Below are 23817 nucleotides of genomic sequence, written 5' to 3' on the forward strand. Positions count from 1 at the left end.
ATTCCTTCAGAAACAAGAGCTGTTGATCAGGGATTCATCTTCCAGAAAGAAGAAATTCCAAACAAGGCTATAGTGCTGCTTGAGCACCACTCCAGCATATGAAATTGAAGCTGAGATCCAAGACTTCAAAAACTAAAACTATGTATGTAAAAAAACATTTTTCAATTACACCTAAATTAAATGTCTTTCATAACCAAATACCTAACCAAAGGCCACTTGTTTTAGCCATTCATGTTGGCAGGATAGGGGTATGTGATGCATTTTAAAAATCAAGGTTTTTAATATTATGTTGCAGTTAAAGAGATAGTAAATTAATAAAATATGCAGTTTTAATGTAAGTGATTTTTTATTTGTTACAGGTTGTTTTTTGCTTTCCTAGCTAATTTAAAAAAAGATAAGTTTTGCATTTTCTCTCACTACTATATGAATATTCAATTTGGCTATAATGTAAATAGTCTGAAATAATTAGTGTTAAACAATCTTATTTATTTAAAAAGGACTAAAAAAAATTGCAATTAGCCTTTGAAATTTTTGACGTTATGGTGAAATCACACATCTGACAAATTATGGCAGAGCTCTGGCAATATAAAATTTAACATTACACAACTGATTCCAAATGTGCTACAAACATTGTGATATAATACCTGGAAGAAAAAAGACCAATGAAACATTTTGGCCTGATATATATAAATTCCCGATATCAATATTATTAAGACATGAATTTTGATAGAAACTGATAAAATAAAATGGCAATGAAACAATGTGGAGAGTATTATGTGGCATTTGTAAAAGTATTTCGCAATCATACATTGATAAACTTATGGTGGCATACAAACAGGGTGTACTTCTCTGTTTAAGGCAATTATTATAGAAAATACAAATATATCATACAACTTCTTTTGTATTTTCTGAAATAATGTATTAATGATAAACTGACTATGTTATTGCAGTTGGTAAATATTTGTGCCTCATAAGTATACCACCTGTGTATTTCCACAATTATTTCCAGTGCTGTACATTTCACCAAATCCAAATAAAACTGAAATACAAGACAGGTAGTGCTTGCATTGAAATAATTTTTAGAATATGTAAAATACAAAAAGTTAACATTTTCATAAACAGAAAATATATTTCCAAAAATACTTATCCCCACTGACACTATAATTATTTCTCAATTTCCAAGGCTTCTAACTCTTTTCCCATCTAAGCATTGATTGGACTTGATCCAGTCTTTTACACCCCACTTGAATGCCCTTGGCAAAACCTAACTTGCAAAATTCTCCACCAACTTCAATACACACACAATCTAGATACTGTATATAAGCACCCCATCCAGATAATGTAATTGCTTTTTTGAGACATAAATCAGCTTTTAATGGGGAGGTAGGGCAGGAGAGTGCCAGCAAAGGTAAGTATTATTGAAAATACATTATCAATTTAGGAAAATGTTAACTTCCAAAAGATACCATCTCTTGACACTATAGCTATAATTTCATACTGAGAAGATGCAGGGACCAGTACAGGCATTATCCAAACACAAAGTGTCTCCATAAAACAGGGGTATGCATGAATGGGGGAACAACACAACATCCAAAACAGGCATGCTCTTCACCTTGAACCTAGTTCCTTAATCAAGGGTGGAAATGTACACGAGAAATCATCCTTATAGGCCAGTCCCAAGGTTCCATAACTCAGGGTTGGAATTATGTGGCCTTGGTCCCTATATCCCAAATATCCACAATTTTATAGATAGATATATTTTTGATGGGATCCCAACCTGTAGCCATGGAGTGATGCATTTCATACCACCAAAGTCATGATGAGAACATAAGCAACACTGTAGTGGGCAGATTTTCACTCCTCACTCTGAAGAAGACCGAAAGGCAACACCTCAGGCAATAACTGGATTTTGTATGCCTTACTCAACCAAAGGAACAAAACTCATCCAGTCCAAAATTATGAATATTTATCCTCATTCCCCAACAATTGTACAAGGAGCATACCTTTTGCCTCCAGAATTATAGAAATGATGTTGGTTATTATGCTCAACCAAGAACCTAGAATGGTACCATTTCAGTTTCATAACTGTGAGAAGATAGTGGACCTCCTTCAATGAACAATATACTAAACTAACATTGATCAAAAAGAAGGGCCATGCACACCCCAACCAGATATCATAGTGTCAATTCTGAACTGGAATTACGAGTAGTCTCCCATGGAGGCTAGTGGTACATCTATCAACATATGGGAAAAACATACAGATGGGGGTAGGAGAGGAACGCACACTAACACCCTGGAGGAAAAGCCTTTGTCTCCCACCCCAGTAACTGGAAACTGGATGTGGTTAGGACTCCCTATCTCCACTATTAGTACACTGGGGAGTCCCAAGGAACAGTGCAACAGGTGAACCAAGTTTCCTATATTTTTAAAAGTGGACTGACTCCTATTTATTCAATCCAGTAATTGGCAGGGACAGGCAGGATCACCTTTAACTTTACTCATGATAGTCCATAAGTGGTGCTTCAAGGAAATAGCATCAAGTAGCACCTGTTGTAACCTGTAAGAATCATAGTGAAAGTGGTTCTGGTGCAGAATTGGAATGATAAAGCACACCTGCCTGGGCAACAATTGCCACAGAATGGGTTCCCATGAAAAGGGACCTTGGAAATAAGAGATTAGATGATGGAAAAAGTTACTCACCTCTTATTGAAATCAAGCAGCTTATGGTCAAATAGCTACAAGGGGTAGTAGATCATATAAATAATGAGAGAGGAAACTGTCAGAAGAAGTTCACATATCAGCTTGCACATTGTCTTCAGAGGGCATGAATTGGGTGGCTAATGGCATAGAGATGTAATGAATCTGACGAGACACGAGAAGCAGAAGATTCCTTTCCTATAATAATAATCCATTATAAATTATGTGAATCAATAATAATGGGAGATAAATCATGGGAAATCAAAGGATCCCTTTGAATAAACAACAGATTCCTAGTACTCCTAAATGAGTTAGTATGAGCCACATAACACTTGAAGGCAACAATCAGGGTCTGAGCAGTCATAAATTGGTTACCAAAGTCTTTGGAAGAAAAGGCCTATGTGAGTAAAGCAGAACAAAGGTATAATGATAAGGGGACCTATGCATATGCACTGCAAATACAGTTACGACAGAAAGTGTTCGTACCCCAGTGTCATGAGTAGTTTTTTCCTCATAACTTAAGAAGTATTAAGATTAGGATAATGAAAGTAAGGTATATTATAAATATTACACTAACACACATCTACATAAAGTTTTATGTAAATTGAAAGACAAATAAACTGTTTATAAACAAATAACCAAACACAGGAGGGGCAGAAAGTGTTTGTGCATCTACTTTAATGGTCAGTTGTGTAGCCTTTCAGGTGAATTACTTGGCGCAATTTCTCCTCATAGCCCTCCATGATCGTTTGACAGAACTCGACTGGTATTTTCTTCCATTCTTCTTTACAGAAGGCCTCCAACTCTTGCAAACTTTTCAGATGATGCTGATGAACCCTGGTCATCAACTCATGCCAAATGTTTCCAATTGGGTTGAGATCGGATGACTGCGATGACCACTCCAGAACACTTATGTGGTTCTTCTGCAATCAGGGTTGCACATATTCCTATGTGTTCTTAGGGTCATTGTCGTGCTGGAAGATCCAATGATGCCCAAGCCACAAGTTCCAAGCATCATTCTTGATATAAGTGCCTAATATATCAACGTACTCTTCTTTTTTCATGATTCCGTTGACACAGTGAAGGCTGCCTACACCAAAAGAGCTGAAGGAACCCCATAGCATGATCAACCCACCTCCGTGTTTAACTGTAGGGACGATGTTCTTCGAAAGATTTCGTTCCCCCTTCTTACAGAAAATATTGCAAACATCATTGTGGCTGAAAAACTCGATTTTAGTCTAGTCTGACCAAAGAATACTCTTCCAATAGGTAAAGGGCTTATCTACATGCTTTCTTGCATACCTCAATCATGCTTCTAAAAGAACAGGCTTTAAATATGGAGTTCTACGAGGATGGCATGCTTTGAACCCAGAAGAGCGTAACTGTAGAGGTGCTTACTTCAACCCCAGTTTCCCTTACCAGTTTCTGTATGTCATTACGTGTTAAACGAGGGTTCCTACCAACGTCTCTGAAAACCTTCCTCTTGGTTCTCTCTGGACTTTTGGTGGGGTGTCCAGAACAAGGGAGGTTAGCAGTTGATCCTGTAAGCTTAAAATTGGTAATTACACTTTGAACAGTAGATTTCAGCACATTAAGTTGTGTAGCAATACCAGAAAGAGACACACGAGACTTGTATTTTACAATAATTCAGTTTTTTAAATCACTGGATAGTTGTTTCCTGTTCGCCATGATGACCAAGCAGATAATGACGGAGACGGTGCTAAATTGCCAGAAGTAAATGTTTTGCTGGCTAAATTCCAATAATTATGAATCCAGTGTCTAATTGTGGAATGGTATAATGTAGTTTATTCACCAAACTAAACAAAATTTTTACAGGAATATCAGTTTTTTCACATGTTCTGAAATATACGAACACTTTCTGCTCCTCCTATTTTTGGTTATTTGTTTATAAACAGTTTATTTGTTGTTTAATTTACATAAAAATGTATGTAGATGTGTGTTAGTATAATATTTATATTATACTACAGATGATACAAATCATCTGCAAATAAATTCATCACTCCTGGAACATGGCATGCTAAGAAACTGATGAAATGGGCACGAGTCCAGTATAGAAGATCCAAGCTGCAAAAAAGAAAAAATTAGCTTGATCCTGATGGGAGCCAATAATCAGTGATGACGAGAAACCCACTTGTTGAGAAATTTATATGCAAAAACGGCTCGTTTGGGCTGAGAAAACACTTTACATAGAAGAGCGAACAACGTTTGACCTTCTTCGTCATCGTCAGGTTCACAAAGAAAGAGGTAACTGACCGGAAGCTGACCACATGTTTGAAAGGGGTTGTGTAACTGTGTGTCGAAATGTAGAGGGCGGTATTAGATGTTTGAATATATAATTTTATTTATTATATTAATATAGGTATAAAGGCGTTCCTTTATATTGGTTTATTTTGGGTTTAAGTTGTTGTATAAGTAAGGCTTCTTTAATTTTACGTTTGTTTATGTTTGTTTCTTTATTTAGTATTTGAGTGTTTTCTATGGTTATGTTGTGTTTATTTGACTTGCAGTGTTCGAAAACGTGTGAAGGTGACTTATGTTCTTTGAATCTGGTTTCCATTTTTCTACTTGTTTCTCCAATATAGTCACCTTCACACGTTTTCGAACACTGCAAGTCAAATAAACACAACATAACCATAGAAAACACTCAAATACTAAATAAAGAAACAAACATAAACAAACGTAAAATTAAAGAAGCCTTACTTATACAACAACTTAAACCCAAAATAAACCAATATAAAGGAACGCCTTTATACCTATATTAATATAATAAATAAAATTATATATTCAAACATCTAATACCGCCCCTCTACATTTCGACACACAGTTACACAACCCCTTTCAAACATGTGGTCAGCTTCCGGTCAGTTACCTCTTTCTTTGTGAACCTGACGATGACCGAAGAAGGTCGAAATGTTGTTCGCTCTTCTATGTAAAGTGTTTTCTCAGCCCAAATGAGCCGTTTTTGCATATAAATTTCTGATGGGAGCCAGTTTAGCCCAACCTAAGTATGTGTTGTAAAACATGCCCAGATGGACAAGATATTGAGTTGGTGATAAAACTGATTTCTTCACTCTGATAAAGAAGCCCACCTTCATAGCTTCTGAAAGGATAATATGGGTGTATTGTTCTGCTAACTGATGAGATAGTGCCAGAAGGAGCCAGTCATCCATATAATGATGTGTGTACAGGCCCAAGGAATGCAAGTGACAGGAAAAAAAGTTCAAATAACTCTGCAAAAGGCATAAGGTGCTGATGTAAAGCCAAAAGAAGGAAGAATCCTGGACTGTAGCACCTGCCCTTTGTGCACAAATTACAGACATCTATGGGATGATTCTGCTATGGGAATGTGGAGGAAAGAATTAGTAAAATTGAATTTGATCATCCAAAGCCCTGGTGCAAAGTATCATCATAAATTGAGAAAAACTTTTATTGTGAAGTGAGAAGGATCCAAAATTTGGTTGAGCCAAGAAAGATTGATGATTGGATACCAACCTCTTGTTTTCTTGGGTACAATATATAAATGGGGATAAAATTCCAGAAGAATGAGATTGGTTCACTTTACTGCCCTTTTGGCTAAAAACTCTCTTTTGGCCTGGACACAAAGCTACATTTGCCATGGGATCTGTTGGAGGTGATAAACAACAGATTATGAGGATAATGGAGAATGTGATGTCAACTGAATGCCAAAATATGGAGTACCTATAGATCCATGGTGAAAGAACATTAGGTGTTCAGAAAATGATGTAACTGTGCTTCCACTGACTCCCACTCTACAGAATAGGCACAGATGCTGTTGTCACCAGTCTGTTCTAGCAGAAACTCCTTGAAGATAAAGATGGACTCTAATGTTGAAACCAATAGATCAAGAGATTGAAGTTAGGGGTTGGGAAATAAACTAAGCCGACACTCCCAAACAACCAGCAGAAGCCAAAGAAAGCCAAGAGGCCAATGATGATAATGAAGAATGTAAATGGACAGTATCAATCTGTGATTCCAACATCTCTGAAACTCCAGCAAGTGACATGGGATGGAGAAAAGGAGCTTCCCATAACTCTGCGAGAGAAGCAGGTAGTAAATGAACACCTTCCAACAAGGCATCTTTACCAAATACGTCCAACAACATTCAAGTCAGGAAACCAATGAAAGAACTGAAGATGATAGACTGACCAAGGTATGTGTCAGAAATAGCCCCAACTCATCCTCAAATTGCTGTGGGGAACATTGATAGACTTCAGACAAAAAAGTTGGATCAAAGATATAAATACAATGGGATGATCATGAGAGCAAGATGAGTCTGAGAAAACTGAGCTGTTTAATGTGATTACAAGTTCTAATCTAATCCAATAGTGGGTCCAGTCATTGGGAATCTAAATATACCTCCTTTTTGCAGTGATAAGCCAAGGCATACTGTTTTTAAATTGGGGAACAAGGTACAGCTATCCCATGCAAATTTCCCAGCATGAACAGCAACATCAGAAGAAGGTAGAACTAAGTAATTATTTGCCATCCTTTCTGCCAACAAGGAAAAAGTAGACTCGTATGCCTACCAACCCTGATTAACCAAGTGATCAAAACAGCTCTCTGTTGACACCAGCCTAGTAAAGAAAGGAGCCAGAATATTTAGTCTAAATTCTACCAGCTAGTCCTGGGTCATTTGCAAAACTTGTTTCAGACCCTCTCCTGGAGAGACACCCCTGGTTCAAACATGTCTCCATGTGACAGACAGCTTCAAATGAGAATGGCTTCCCCTGCTGCTGACAAACCTCAGTTAACAAAGGTAAAATAAGTGAGTTCTGGTTGACCTTCATGATAGAAACAGTAACTGTGAAAGCTTTTAGTTAGCCAATTAAAGAATATGAATGACAATAGTACTGTAGCAACACAAACATCTAAATTTGCAACTCAAAATGTTAATAATCACAACATTTCTGTATAGAAACCTGTGTCAAACACTTTGTCGAGAAAAAGTGATTACATTATTTAAAGGAGGTGCTTTTACAGCAGTACCTAGATAAAGGGTGTACTGAAGTTGGTTATGAATTTTACAAATTATATTTTGCCAAGGACATTCAAGTGACATACGAAAAATTGGAGCAAACATGGTAAATGCTTAAATAGGCAAAAAAGTAGAAACCCTGAAGATCAAGAAATAGCTTTACAGTTAGCAGATGATAAACATATTCTGGAAATTTTTTAAAACTATTTTAAGTGAAACATTAATTTTATTCAAGAAAACAATATCTTATTTTCAAAATATGAACAATTACTATTTTTTCCAAAACCAACTGTGGGAGGGAGAAATATATCAGGAATTGTAGCTAAATCCAAAACTTTTATCAACTTTATAGCAAGGCCTGGAGTAGTTTAGAGAGGAAAATCTTTTGAGTGATCCAGAAATGTTTTTACATATATTAGTTTTAGAAAGCATAAAATAAACCTTTAATGCTGTTGTGGTACCTTTGCTTGTGACATTTACCATAAAACTCTTTATTGGCCTATATTTTAATTTTACAAGTTGTATAACAACAGTGTTTAAAGAAAACACAAATTTTGCATGAACAGTTTGACAACAACAACAAGAATTTATGAAAAGAAGGATTTCCGACCTGATTAATCAAATATGATTTTTTTGAACAAATGAAACTTTAGTAAACTTTGCATATGTTGATAAATATACTTAGTATATTCACATGTATACCTAAGATGTACTTTTAAACTGAATGCTGTCTGCAGTATTTCTTCAAAAAATGAAGCTTACATTTCTTCACTAAAACTATCAATTTATCTGTTATTTTTCCAAACAGTCAAATTGGTTCTATTGCATAAAACATACTGACATGAGTGAAAACATGCAAATTTAAGAATGCTAAATATGTTTAATATATTGGAGCACTACTTGAGTGAGTGTGAACACAGTCATACATTCAAGTGATTTTAAAATCTTAACAAAAAAAATCTTTGGTATACAATAGTTTACTTATTCATAAACTGAAGCTGAAAATTAACCATGTTAGTCCACCTCATAATTGCTGGTCTTATAACTTAGAATTCCTGGTAGAAACTACAAATTACAAGACATGTTTAGCTTACTTTAAGGACAAATTACCTTCAACAGAGGTTCTCACAATAGCCACTTTCTTAACTGAAAGTATTATGTTCTACTATAACACACAAAAACATAACTCACTGTAGTATCCTCTAAGGCTGGCTCATTTTCAATAGGGGGGCAGGTGGTAATTTCCAACATTGCCACTGTATTTAAATTCAACAACTTCAACTTGCAACTGTAACTGTGAAAGGTTCCCATACCTGCTGAATAATGAGCAGACACAATAGCTTGTACAAGACGCATTTCCAAGCAATAATAACTATACAAGCACTAACTGACTAAACAGCTTTAAAGTTACACCTTATCTGTAGAAATGTAAAATACTGACCTATTAAAGGTTGATAAAATACTGGTGATAAAACACTTCTTAAGTGGCTTTCTGTTGCTCTTCCCAAAATAGCTAAAGACCAAACGATGTCCAGCCAAACAGCTGAGTCTGGAATATTTTTTTGAACCAATTCTGAAGAAATTAAGGAAAATATGGGTTCAGGGTTTTCAGGTATGTAATTAACTTTTGCTAATGTCAATAAATATGCCACCCACTCTTGAGGACGGCATTTGTCAGAGTTTTTTAACAGCCTTTCACCACACAATTCAAGTAAAGCTGAAAATATAAGAAATATTAATCTTTTTAAAAATATGAAATAAGCACACCTAAAATCAACAATCCATACTCAGAAATACTAAACAAGTGCATATCATATGAATAAACAAAAATACATTTATAAATGTTCTGTAATATGTTGGTTGTATTTATTTTACTTTTGTAATCTTTTAATATTGAAGGAAATGTACAACTTAGAGGAGCTTTTAGTTTTCAACACTTATCTTGTCTTTATGAATCTAAATATACCTCTGTGTGTGTCATACATATTCATGTATATATATATATATAGCAAAGTTTTCAGTCTGGTGTCAATGCCACAAGTTCATGCAAGTAACTTAGCATTTGATTTTTGAATTTTATGCAAAGCTACATGAGGGCTATCTGTGCTAGCCATCACCACCCACAGCCAACTCTTAGGCTACTCTTTTAACAATGAATAGTGAGATTGACCATCACATTATAATGCTGAAAGGGTAAGCATGTTTGGTGTGATGGGGATTCGGCCCCTCATGACTCTCAGATTATGAGTCAAGTGCCTTAACCACCTGGCATTGCCAAGCCTCTTAGTTAGTTAACCAATGTTAATGAAAATTCATAGAACTTGGAAGATTGAGTGTAAAGGAATAAGTTATTGAACAACTAATTCAGGATTGACAGCTATTTCAATCTTTACAAGAAGCTGATGTCAGTGTAGTGACAATTAATGCCATGAGTAGCATGAGCTACTTTTCTGCCTTCCTACACTGAGTAAACTTGCAAATTGTCCAGGTATCCCCAAACTCAATTAGATAAGTGCTGAGCAAGTACATTTGTTAATTTTATAACCAGTTCAATGAAAAATTAATATTTTTTGCCAATGAAAAAATATGAATCTGGGTGCTCAAAACATAAACCTATCATCCCAAACATTCAAGTATGCATTTATAACTTCATATGTCACTCTAGCTAGCTTCCTATTCAAATCTTCTTTTATAAAGTTCTGGGTCAAATGCATATAATTCAATTATTGATCTTTCCACCACAAAGAATTTTCAAAGGAGAAAAAAAGTGTGGCTATTCAACATATCAGCTATGAGGCCATCATCAGTAACTACAATGATTATTTATCTTTAAATTTTCTACATTTTACTTTACTTTTTGTTATTCATAGGAATATAAAATTTCTTAAGACTTACAACTTTGTTCATGTAGTTCTTTTTTCCTTATATAATATCACAGATAATAAAATTAAAATAAATGAAGTTTCAGTACCTAATTTTCATACAGCCAACCGTAAGACCATGAGAAATGATTTATTATTAGTGAATTTGAATAATGAATTAAAATGTAGTGTGGGACAGATTTGAAAAACATTTAAAAATAAGTTGTTTTTAATTCAAAATAGACATGTTCCTGAAAAGATCAGGTAAAGAACAGAAAATACTATGATTTTATCTGAGTAAAGTGAAAGAATGCGACAAGTACAGTAAAACAGTATGACTGTAGCATGTAGGTGGTCCAATTTGGTAGAATAGAAACACCTTAAAGTCTGCTGAGATCAAAGAAAACAGCATGGCAAAATTACCCTTGGTTCATGTCCAATATATCCATTCAACTTATTCTGAAGCTTCTGGATTTCCATATATGATGGAATACTATTACCTCTCAGTATTTTCTGCCACTGAATCATAGCTTGCTTAACATTTTGACATCATGGTAAATAAGTCATTCATGCCATTAAGGCAGTGCTACATTGCAAGTAGCAGAGCTAATATAACTTTATGATGTATTTATAGATGTACATATTATAAATCCAAAGAGGTAATCATCTCCTTATATAAGGTGCTCTTGTTTTGTAAACCAAATACAAGGATACTTATAAAAATGTTTTACCTATATTAATCTTAGTTCCAGATGCAACTGTACTAGAAAAATGATGTGTCACGATATTTTACGGTTGGTTATTTGGACCATAGACGAAAAGTCCCCAGAAATTAGAGTTATATAGTTACCTGATCTTTATTCAAAATTCTAATCATTCATGCTCTAAACTATACACTAGGTTACTGTGTACCATTTCAGTCTCTTTAACAAATGATACTGACTTACTGAAAATGGTTCAAAAGAGGACTACGAGGATCAGTAGAATGATTCAGAAGAGAGAAGAGTTATATCATAGGATAGATTAAGAGCTATTTAACTTGTTCACTCTTTGCAAAACAAAGGACAAGGGGTAATCTTATTGAAACTTACACAACTACTTACAACAATCAGTAGGTAATTTCTTGACCTGTATTCTGAAAATATGATGAGAAAGCAAAAGTTTAAGATTTGGAAATAAAATCTACGGTTCAGTTACGACAGCTTTATTTTTCTAGCAATTGATTGCCATATATAACGTTAAGCCATCAATAACACTAGTAGAAGTTAACACTTGAATAGAGTTTAAAAAATGGAGGAATTGAGAAGTTCCTGAAAAACAAAAAATTGGTTAAAATTTTTCTTTTTTTTTCATGGGTAAGTATAAAAGAAGTCTTATGGGAACAAATAATACCTAGTTGTCTCTTTATTACAAGACTGTTAAACCTCATTTGTTAAGCTCTGATCTCATAATAGGTGATACTAATCTGTTAGAAATAATTTAAAAAATTTTTAACAATAATACTCAGATGAAAAATATATGATGTGAGAAAGGATTTATGTAATTTTTAACTGTTTCTTAAAAGTATAAAATTTGAGATTATATAACTTAACTGTTTAATATGTTAGAAACTTGCCACCTGTAAAAAAAAATTTGGTTTGTGTACTTGGATAAAGTTTAAGTACAAGGTTCATAACCTTCCTTCATGTAGAATTTTTTCTGTTAGAGTTACAATAAATTGTATTTTATATTGGTATAACTGGCTGTAAAGGTTGCATTTAGATATGTTGATGTTTTGTATTAACTGCATTAATATTACTGTGGAAACTTGTTCCTTACAGTATTTTTCTGAGTAAACAAGATAAAAAACCCTTAATTTTAAATTAGCTCAAGTCAAACTTCTGTAGAAATATTCTGTATTTGCTGATGAACTGGAACATTTCATCAGCATTTCTCTATTGTTTTCTCTTTCTAAAGGTTTTCAGAAATATAACATCTGACAATTTCTTAATCATATACACGATAACTATACAGTTCTAACAAAGACTTAATCTAAAGTTACTGATATTTATCATTTCCTGATTTTGACAAAGTGAGTGTCATATCTTCTTATAGTATTTGTAAATTATATTTAATAATAACAAATATTTTAATTTTACTATACTTTTAAATATGTTTATTTCACTATTAATAAATACATTATGGTATCACACTCACTTTTAATTTACTTCTTCTGCTACAGTTTTTATAAATTTCATCTTGCATTCCATTCAGTTATCTCACATGATTAATATTTCATCATTATTGTAAATTGATGACAGTTATAAGGCATACTGTATAATGAATTTCAAGTATTTTACCAAACTAAACTGTAACATTGATGAGTTACAATGATATGAAATATTAAGTTTAATTTTTACAATTTCATGCCAAAATTAAAGTATTGTTAGATTTGTTCAAATTTTATTCTATAATAAATAAATAAAATATTCTGCAGTAATTCTACAAATCTATATTTCACCTAATAAAAAAAATGTCAAACCATGGCCTTACCAGGATGTTTCCATCTTAGATGGCCTAAAGAAATTAATAATGCAGAAATTACAGATACTTTATCTAAATTAGCAACTTCCACAAGGGCTTCACTAGAAATCTTCTGAAGGCAAGATGAATCGGGAAAATTCAACTTATTCAGTGCATACAAAGTATTAATCATCTGCTTTAAAGATAATTTTTCTTGACTCTGATTCATGTGGAACACCAAAGCACGTAACAATGGTGTAGGTCGTCTGTTCAATTCAGCAAGCAAGCATAGAAGCTTATGCAATTCTTCTATAGACAGGTTTCCTGCAAGTTCTAGAGCTCGATCTTCAATTTTAGTCAAAAAATCTTCAGAGAAATTGCTAGCTCGCTGTAACAACTTTAAAATATCTGTTCCATCAGAAATTTCAAAATACCGTTTTTGAATAGTTTGAACTAAAGTCTTAACAACCTTTTTTTGTAAATCTGATTCTTGAAAATTTACATGAAAATATAGGCAAATGCTTAGTGATTTTAAGTTCATTTTACGTATTTTCCACAAAATTTCATTTTCCAGTGATTGTACTACGAAAGAATCAGGAGAAAAGCCAAGAACAAGTACACTCTTTAAACCTTTGATAAGACCAAGATGTGTCAGTTGGTTACAACTGCTCTCCAAAGTTTTACACAAAACTTTGAATCTTTTATCGTCACTAAAATCAAATTTTGCTTGGTTACTCACAATAAGTTTACTAAGTTCGCTCAGTAGAGTAACTGCACGATTTGGTGTTATATTATTTCCAACAACAACATGCACCAAAATACTTTCTACAGCTTGTACTTTTGAATTCAAGTTCAACTTCAACCCTGTTTCGTTATTTGGCTTTGTAGTTTTCAATACTTTACCTTCTAAAACACTTTGTGATATCTCCGAGTTAATTTCTTGCCTTTTACTTAAAGTAGATGAAAAAGTTGAAAAACAAATGGATATAGGTATAATTTCGCTTCTAAATAATTGCTGAGGTTTCGACAATCTAGCCACTACAACTTTAAGAGAACACCTAATTCCGGATGAAAATCCTAGACGAAGTACGCCAAATACCATCATTAATATTATCCAGTCTCAATAATTTTATAATTTATATTAATAAATTTAGTCAACAGTTTCTTCATCATAATTTATGATTAAAAATTAGTATTAAGATCCATACGTTTAACCTTTTGATATAATGGGTTATTTATATAAATATATAATAATAAAACACAACCACTGCACACCCTCATTCGTTTTCTTCTCACATTTCGCGTACACCTTGCAATGTGGAAAGTACTGCCATCTAACACTGAGCCATACCAAAAAAACAACAACAAACTAAACTAATATCATAAAAATTAAAATACATTGTTTTAAAGCACAAAGCTACACAATGGGCTATCTATGCTTTGATTATGTAATCGAAACTTTGTTTTCAACGTTATAAGCCTTCAAATTTGCAGTTAAGCAACTGGGAGACACTAAAATTCAAACTGTTCAGTTAGCAATTATTTTTTTAAAGTAATTTATATTTTAAAATGTTAGCTGTACTATTAACATAATAAAAAAGAATTAATGCAAGGTGCATATATATACTTAGAATTAACATGGAGTCGAACATTCAAACGGAGAAATGCAAGCTTAACGATTGACTTAACAAATTTATTTGTTTTTTCAAGTCATAATTTGTCTTCACGTAGCTGTTACCACAAAAAATATTGGTTAAAAAAATCGTTAAATTTCTTTTTCTCTAACTTTCCACTGTTCTGTATCATTCTCTTGAGATAACTTCTTCTCTGCCTTTGAGGGAAATAGTCAGTGATGTAGCGCTAAATAAAGAAATACTGGAATGCGAAATATACTGTAGCATTGTGTAAACTGGGATTCTTTCCAAATCTTGGTGATACGATGTTCTGGCTAAAAAAATAAATAAATAAAGGCATGGTGTAGCCATAAGTTCCCACCTCACTACATTTCTGAAGATAGCTGTAAAGTTGCGTTCATTATATGAAAATATACAGAGGTTCTCTCTGATGGAAATGATAAATACATAGATAACGCTAGTAACTGTGAGAAAGCATGATCGTACTTTTATATCACATAACAAGATGCCCTCTCAGCCTGGAACAGATTCATGCAGATTTTATAGGATTTGCAGTTTTGCGCCTTATGTAGAATTTCACGCAACTTATAATCCTTTTCCAATAAGAGTAACTGCCCTTTATCCTAATTCACACATTTTTGTTTTGTGTTGAAAATAAAGGTTGTCTTCAAGGTGTGTTAACATTTGTATCCAGTCTATTTCTTTACATAAACTTGGGTAAGTTCAAAGAAATTTATAATTACTTTTCAATATTACCTGGTTGAATGTCCTTTGATATAGCAGACCTATCTTTTTTGCTCTTGCGGAAATTAAAGCACCTGAAAGTATCACACACATACTGTTCAAGATCTTAAACTCCATAACTAATTATCCATGCTTGGTTAGCGTCTGTGGAGTCGTTGTAGAGCTAAAGGTCTCAACTAAAATGAGTGAGGATAGAATGTATGGTCTTTACACTGCTAAGCTTAATGGAAAACATTTGTTTGTAAAGACTGTTGGTGCTGAGGCTTGTAAGGTGTAGCAAGCGTTTTTTATCATTTCAATCTTATCTATCTGCTTAACACCCACATTGATCATAATTAGTGTGTAAACCTTGAAGAAGAGGATAAGACTTTGGTGAAGCGTAAATATGTGACATTTTTTGGTTCTATTTCATGCTGCACCTTCCAGTGTATTGGCGCCTTTGATAGTTCTAGTTTTAAAGGTGTCAATGTGACTGAAGAAATTGGTTTGCCTCTTAAAGCTTACTTCCGGGTGCTTCAGTATTTTCCCAGAGGGATAGCAGTATCTGTAAATGTGGTGATAGTCTGCTCTCCTCAGCAAGTCTGTTTTTAAATGTATAAACTACAATTATAGTTTTGGAAGAATTGATGAATGGTTGCGCCTAACCTTCGATTTAAATTTTCTTGGAGTCTGATATACACTAGAATGTTATCAGAAAAGGTTACCACATGGTATCTAGTTGGATTGTTAAAACGAATTAGATTGATGATATCGTACTTTATACGTTAAAGAGAACTAGCAGAGTGGTAATCCCTCATACAAACAGCACTGAAGTTGATAAAGTCTCACTTCAGCTTCCATTATTCATAATGCTTCTTCTGGTAGTTATTGCATGAACGATCTATCCTACATATGTTACACTGATAAATTTGTCAGTTATAATTAACATTTGGACTTTATTATAGACATTTTCCTCGTTTAAAGCTACCACCAAAATGGTCTAATCAGCTTCAAAGCATTATTATGTGTTAGCTACAAATTCAGCAACACTATTCCAGATTTCTCTTCTACTATGATAACCACGTAATGAAGAGAATAACAGTGGTCCAGTCCGAGATTTTGCCTATAATGTATTGCAAGACGATTATTTAATTACTTTTAATACAAAAATGAATTTTTTGTTTGTTTGTAGTTAAGCTCAAAGCTACACAATGGGCTATCTGGGTTTATAGCGGTTTAAGTTTGCAGACATTCAATTGTGCCACGAGGAGCAATTTGATAAACACGTTAATGTCTAAACAGGGTATTTGTTACCTGCGATTTCCAACAAAAAAGAACAAAACAACATTTAAGATTTAAATTTAAAATCTTCACCACCCCCAATAAAAATGGTGGACAATCATCATATGAAAAAGAATACTTTGGTCTGGTGGGTCACATTTTAAGATATCTGGAACCAACTGACTCCACTACCTGTGTTGCAGAAGTGTTGATATATTAAAGCAAAAATTATTGTAGGCTTCAGTTAAGCATGATGGAGGTAGCATTCTAGGGTACAGTTGTTTAACAAAAAAATTGATTATTTAATCTGTATTGATGAAGTATTGGACTTTGCCCGATATAAACAAATACTCATTCATCGTGCAAATCCTTTAAGGTGTCGTTTAGTGGAAGGAATTTATTTTTTCGGCAGAATAACAATGCCAAACACACAGGAAATGTAGTAAAACAGTATTTTCATAGAAAAAGACTTGGATGAACCCTTTCATGCTTAGCGTGATGTGTGCAGAGCACATACTTCATTACTGTTGAGTATGTGTAGGGGATTAGATTGATGAAGATCAATGATCAATCAGAGGAAGGACATTTGGTGGTACTTCAAAATGCCTGGAATTCAATTCCCAATAAGTATCTCCAAAAGCTTGAAGAAAGCATTACTTTGTGTCTCAGGACGGCTGGTCATCTTCAGGTTAACCTAAGAAGGTCGAAACGTTATTCTCTGCTTTATTAGTAAAAGTGTTAATACCCACACCAGCCGTCCTGATATAGATTATTACTCGTTATCACGAAAGAATTACTCTCATTGATTTCAAGTAATGATTTCAGTTAAGTAAGGTAAAATGAACTCTAAATTTGCTTTATATTATGGAATTGTAAATACACTCACTGAAAAGATCTCGGCATTTTCTGAATTCCAAATACAAAGAGATGATTGAATGTACATCCTTATATCACTTGGAGCAATTGACAAAATTACTAATCAAAACACCAAATAGTGTATCGAGTTGCCAAAAGAAAAAAACAGCAACTTCAAGATGTACGACATACAGTGTGTTATTTACAGGAACCAACAAATTGTTTTTTCAGCTACCTGTAACTTAGTACTCTCTTCATAAATTTTTCACCATGATTACCTCCCAATTGTTTACCTTAGATTCCAAATATCAAGAAAGTCCGTGAAGTCAAAGCTGAAATAGGCGATTTTTTTCGTCTTTTTCTTCTTGTATGCACCAGATTGTTTTGTTTGCTTGTTTTGAATTTTGCACAAAGATACACGAGGTTTATCTGTGCTGACTGTTCCTAATTTGGCAGTGTAAGACAAGAGGGAAGGGTGTGTGTGTTTTTTTCTTATAGCAAAGCCACATCGGGCTATCTGCTCAGCCCACCGAGGGGAATCGAACCCCTGATTTTAGCGTTGTAAATCCGGAGACATACCGCTGTACTAGCGGGGGGAAGAGGGAAGGGAGCCAGTCGTCACAGCCTACCGCCAACTCTTGAGCTATTCTTTTACCAACAAATAGTGAGATTAACCATATCATTATAATGTACCCATGGTTGAAAGGGCGAGCATGTTTGGTTTGATGGAGATTCGATCCTGCGACTCTCAGATTGCGAGTCGAACTCCTTAACTACCCGACCATGTTGGGCCATACACCACATTGTACGGAATTCAAGGAAAAAAGATAATTAAGAAACATACTTCGCAAATTTCTATTTTTATGAAATTTAGTACACATTTATCATACAGCTTACTCTACGTTACACAATTTTAAAAAGTTATGATACCTTAACCAGTCCAGCTAAAAAAATAAAGGCAGCAAAGAAAAACAAAATCAACGATTAATATGAAATGAAAACTGGCTGCGAAGTTAGTAATGCAGTTGATCACAATGCAAATTTTAGTAATGACAATTGAGACTTTTAAATTAAATATGGAGTTAAGATTGTAACATAATGTGTGCTTAACTTGTCATTATTAAAGCTTTCATTGTCATCAATAGCATTATTTCACTTGCTTGGTTCTAAACCGATTTCACATATTTTTGTTGCCGTCTCTTTTTTGTATATATATATATAGGCTGCACTTTTTGACAGCTACGATATTTCTAGTTTAGATATAAAACGTTTAAAAATTGAAGAGAACACTAAAAAATCTATAACCCGTAAGGGTTAAAAAATAATTATACGCATAAAAATGTTACACAGCTTGTAAATGAAAACATTCTATTTATATTGTGTTTTTGATTTTCCAGCGCCACAATTAAATATACTCGACTTTTTCATTTAATTTTAATATGATTTGGGTAGTTATAGAGCGTGAGAGTTAAACTGACTATTTTTAGCTAATTTATCGCAGGTTTGCTTACACAACTGTTTACGAATCATCTGTTTCATAGTTCCATTGTTGTGAATTGATGTAGCGTTACTCGAACCTTCTGAATTTTGTTTATTGCTTTAAGTGAGTATTGTTACGTCATATTCGTAGTTATTTGTTTGTTTTTGAATTTCGCGCAAAGGTACTCCAGAGCTATACGCGCTAGCCGTCTCTAATTTAGCAGTGTAAGAGAAGAGAGAAGGCAGCTAGTCACCGCCAACTCTTGGGCTACTCTTTTACCAACAAACAGTGGGATTGACCGAACATTATAACGCCCCTACGGCTGAAAAGGCGAGGATGTTTGGTGAGACGGGGATGCAAACCCGCGGCACTCAGATTACGAATCTCTCGTCTTAACCCACCTGGCCATGCCGGGCCTGTATTCGTAGTTAATAGAAAGCTCTAGGCCTTAATCAAACAATAGATATATACATAGGCGACCAATTTAGTAAAAGTGAAAATAAGAAAACGTTATGAGAGATGTAGGTGTAGTCAAATACATCTAGACTGTGTTTTTAACTTTAATCATAAAGAGTACATAGTATCAACTTTTAAAGCGCAGTAATCGTAGAGTAAAAAAATAATTCGCCTTGTCAATCGGGTTCTGAAGTAGCTGAAGCCTCTTGTGTGGGTTTGTTTGTTTTGGAATTTTGCACAAAGCTACTCGAGGGCTATCTATGCTAGCCGTCCCTAATTTAGCAGTGTAAGACTAGAGGGAAGGCAGCTAGTCATCATCACCCACCGCCAACTCTTGGGCTACTCTTTTACCAACGAATAGTGGGATTGACCGTCACATTATAATGCCCCCACGGCTGGGAGGGCGAGCATGTTTGGCGCGACTCGGGCGCGAACCCGCGACCCTCAGATTACGAAGTACACGCCTTAACGCGCTAGGCCATGCCGGGCCCCCTCTTGTGTGGGCTTTTGACGTGAAAGAGAATTACTTAAAGCTCTGGATACAAGTATTGTAACTCACGGGGTAATTCAAGTAAACTTATCACTGACTGTACTGTGATAACAGAGTACAAAAAGAATAATTCGTCTTGCCATTAGGTTTTAAAGGAACTGAACCAGCCTGTGTTGACTCTTGACGAAAAGAGACGATTAGTTAAAGCTCGGGATACAACTGTGGTGATCAATTGGGTGACAAAAAATTTATATATATTTGTTTGACTTATTTTGAATATATTGTAAAATAAGTAAATCGTATGCTGCACTTTTAGTGTAGAAATTTATCGCCAACAATTCACAAAATCTTCTGTAAAGAATTAGGTCTCCATAAAAATCTGAGAGCCATCTTATATATGTAAAAACGGCTGGTATGGATAGAGAAAGCACTATGTAGAGGAGCTAACAAGTTTTGATCTTCTTCGGTCATCGTCAGGTTCACAAAGAAAGAAAGATGTAACTAACCGATAGATGACCACATGTTTGAAGGCGGTTGTGTAATTGAGTGTAGGAACGCAGAAGGCGTGCTTAGATGTTGGATTATATTTATTAATATACGTATAAAGGTGTTCCTTTGTATTGGTTTATTTTGGGCTTGAGTTGTTGTGTAAGTAAGGCTTCTTTAATTTTGCGTTTGTTTATGTTTGTTTCTAAAGACCTAAAGTATTTGGGTGTTTTCTATGGTTAAGCTGTGTTTATTTGATTTGCAGTGTTCGGAAACGTGTGAAGGTGACTATTTGTGTTCTTTAAACCTGGTTTCCCTTTTTCTACTTGTTTTTCAAATATAGAAGTCATGGAAACTTAATTCCCAAGACCCAAAGTTGAAAACTCTACCACAGAGTAAAGTTGCACTAACCTAGCCAGCATGGCCATGTGGTTAAGGCGTTCGACTCGAAATCCGAGGATCGCGGGTTCGAATCCTCGTCGCACCAAACATGTTCGCCCTTTCAGCCGTGGGGAGGTTATAATGTGACGGTGAACTCCATTATTTATTGGTAAAAGAGTTGGCGGTGGGTGGTGATGACTAGCTGCCTTCCCCTCTAGTCTTACACAACTAAAGTGGGGACGGCTAGCGCAGATAGCCCTCGTGTAGATTTGCGCGAAATTAAAAGAAAACAACCAACTTCTATCCTATTCTGTAATAAACATCTTTTTGAATCTATTATTAATTTCAGGATTTATCTTATTTGTTCTAAAAGGAAAATTCGTTAGCCTAGTCTTCAGTTTTGCGAAGCTGTTCAAAAGAGCAAAATTTAAAAGAAAACTGAACAGTTTTAGAATAATTTGTTTCTCTGTGAGAATTTAGTCAGTTAAGAAAAGCTTTTTACAAATGAATATAATACTTACAGCCACAGAGAACTGATTAACATGAAATGATTAAAGAGTTTGAGCTTTTCTGCCTGTAAAAACATAACTAACTATGTGTAAATTCGATTTGATGCTATGTTATTTCACTTTTTTGTATGATTCGTCAGTTCATTATTTAGAGTTCAGATATACTGCCAAAAATGTATCAAGTTTTTGTAATCATGAAGTAAAAAGCAAAATAAAAATTGTCCTTTCTGAAGTCATTAATCTGTATTTCTATAAAATTTCAATCGATCGCGTAGTTTTCTAACTCTTTCGTTAATATAATAAATAATTGCTCCAATATAAGTTGACAGTCCCTCTTGGCTAATAAAATATAATTTATTTGTATTAATTATAAAAAAATTAGGCATATGTAAAAGGATAATTGAATCGTAAAGAACAACTGTGAAAAGCGCAAAGGAGCATTTGGACTTAGATAAAAATGAACAGGTATATTTTTTCTGAACCTTGTGTGTTATTCAACCACCATTTTAATCTTTTTTTCTTCACCTTGAGTTTACATTTATTAAGTGTTAGAGACTAAATGCAAAATACCAAGGAATATAAGAATGCCATAATTCAGTATTCTGTATCTCAGAAAGGTTGGTATGGGTATTAACACTTTTATTGATAAGGAGAGAAAAACGTTTCGACCCTCCGAGGTCATATTCTGGTTAAGAAGGTCGAAATGTTGTTCTCTCCTTATCAATAAAACTGTTAATACCCATACCAGCCGTTCTGAGTTACATTTTTATTTCAAGTGGGTTTATTGTCATCAAGAATTTAGTCTTCTGTATCTTAAATATCTATATTACATACTAGTGTGATACTTTCAAATAAAAACTGGTTTCCCGATAAAAATGGGATTATCAGACCTACTAATAATAGCTTATTAGCTAAAGAAATAAGGAAGTAATCTTAATCTGATAACATGGTTGAGTTTTCCTAATGTTTCTGAAATTATGATACTAGACAGGTTTTACAGAATTAATGCAATCTAGTTACAAAGCAAACAAATAAATAAAACAGCATATGAACTTGGTACAAGAAAAGACAATCGTTTTTACTAGATTGTAATTATCTCCACAGCTTTCTTTATTTCAGAACAGACTTCTACCAAACTAAAAACAATGATCTTGAAGCAAGTCTTTATTTAAATAACTCCAGTTAGTAAATAGACCAAAAAATGCATCTAAATTAAACAGGTAAATTTAGTTTCTCTGCCAGTTGACAGTGTCAACCCTTGACCTTTGTTATTTCACAGTATTAAGTGCCTGTAGGATAACCACGTTGGTCAACGAGGATATTACAGTTTCTTATCACTTCAAATCAGATGCCTTATCATTTCATGTTATTACTATATCCTCTCAGTCAAAATGGACATTATCTACCATGGATTTCAAAGAAACAAAATAATTATAATAAGACAAGTTCGGTGATTTTCTGAAACGTACTTATGATAAAACTGGATGGGACGTAGTTAAACTAAGCACTAAACAATTCTGTGTGATTAAATAAGGTAGAAAGCATATTGTTGTAATGAGTCCTTTCATTGGCGAGGATCTATTGAATTATTTGCGAAAATAATCTAAGCTCAGTCCATATAACGATAGCATATAAATTTATTTTTTAATAATGTTTGATTCAGACTATGTTTATTGTGATGCAAGATGTAAGCCTAAGTTCACAAACAAACTTTTTAATACAAATTCTGAAATTACAGTTGGCCTGATACACCAATAACATTGAACAGAAATCTTCTCGATTGATACCAAACTTACTTAATTCACTGTTTAATTTTATTCGTTCAATTTTCTCTCGAAACTACTCGATTTTTTACGCACACACTGAATACGTTCTTGAATTCTCAACTACTACTCAGCACCTTCTCAATATATACTTCACTGACTGACTGGTGCTCTAACATTATTAGCTACTTTCTCATATTTATTAAAAATGTACAACTATCGAATTTTACCATATCTTAACCTCATTCACTCTCTAGCTAACATATAAATTTAAACGTTAAAAATTCAGCTTACAATGATAAGATATGTCTGTATATCACTCTACATTAGTCACTATACCTACTTACTCGCACGTGAAACTTTATTCATCATATTCATTCCTAGGCTTCAGGTAACCGTATATAATTTTGTCGAATCTGATAGTTTTGCAGTTTTTGTACTAAATTTTTTTCTGAAAAACAACCAGACTTAAAATGCAAGGAGCAGCCTTTTTGCAACATGAATCTAACATACTAATTCTATGTTGATTTTAAACGGTGTTTTAGGTTTTAAACTTCACAAAATATAATACAAATACTTAAATAGCTCTTGTTTGGCAAGACGTGAGTGGGAAAGACCTATAAAAGGTAATGAAAAATAAATCAACACGCGTAAATACTTTTTTGTAGTTTTATTTTGAGCA

The 23817-nt window shown here is 34.0% G+C and overlaps 1 protein-coding gene across 6 annotated transcripts in view; it reads right to left on the reverse strand.

The window, feature by feature from the left end:
• The window catches only part of LOC143239379 (FAST kinase domain-containing protein 4), a 25807-nt gene extending 11402 nt beyond the window's left edge, over positions 1–14405 (reverse strand). Inside the window, exons 1-4 of one of the 6 annotated variants that reach the window (XM_076480389.1) lie at positions 13108–13268; positions 12168–12193; positions 9156–9431; positions 8906–9030 (exon numbers count right to left, since the gene is read on the reverse strand). In XM_076480389.1, coding sequence (XP_076336504.1) covers positions 8906–9030; positions 9156–9431; positions 12168–12193; positions 13108–13121 — 441 coding nt within the window. In that variant the 5' untranslated portion in view covers positions 13122–13268. Of the gene's footprint in view, positions 1–8905; positions 9031–9155; positions 9432–12167; positions 12194–13107 lie in introns of all 6 variants that reach the window. The other 5 variants (XM_076480386.1, XM_076480387.1, XM_076480384.1 and 2 more) reach the window with 5 other exon arrangements.
• Positions 14406–23817: the final 9412 nt, after the last annotated feature.

The sequence above is a fragment of the Tachypleus tridentatus genome, chromosome 13 (genome assembly GCF_004210375.1).
Source record: "Tachypleus tridentatus isolate NWPU-2018 chromosome 13, ASM421037v1, whole genome shotgun sequence".
Taxonomy (NCBI): domain Eukaryota; kingdom Metazoa; phylum Arthropoda; class Merostomata; order Xiphosura; family Limulidae; genus Tachypleus; species Tachypleus tridentatus.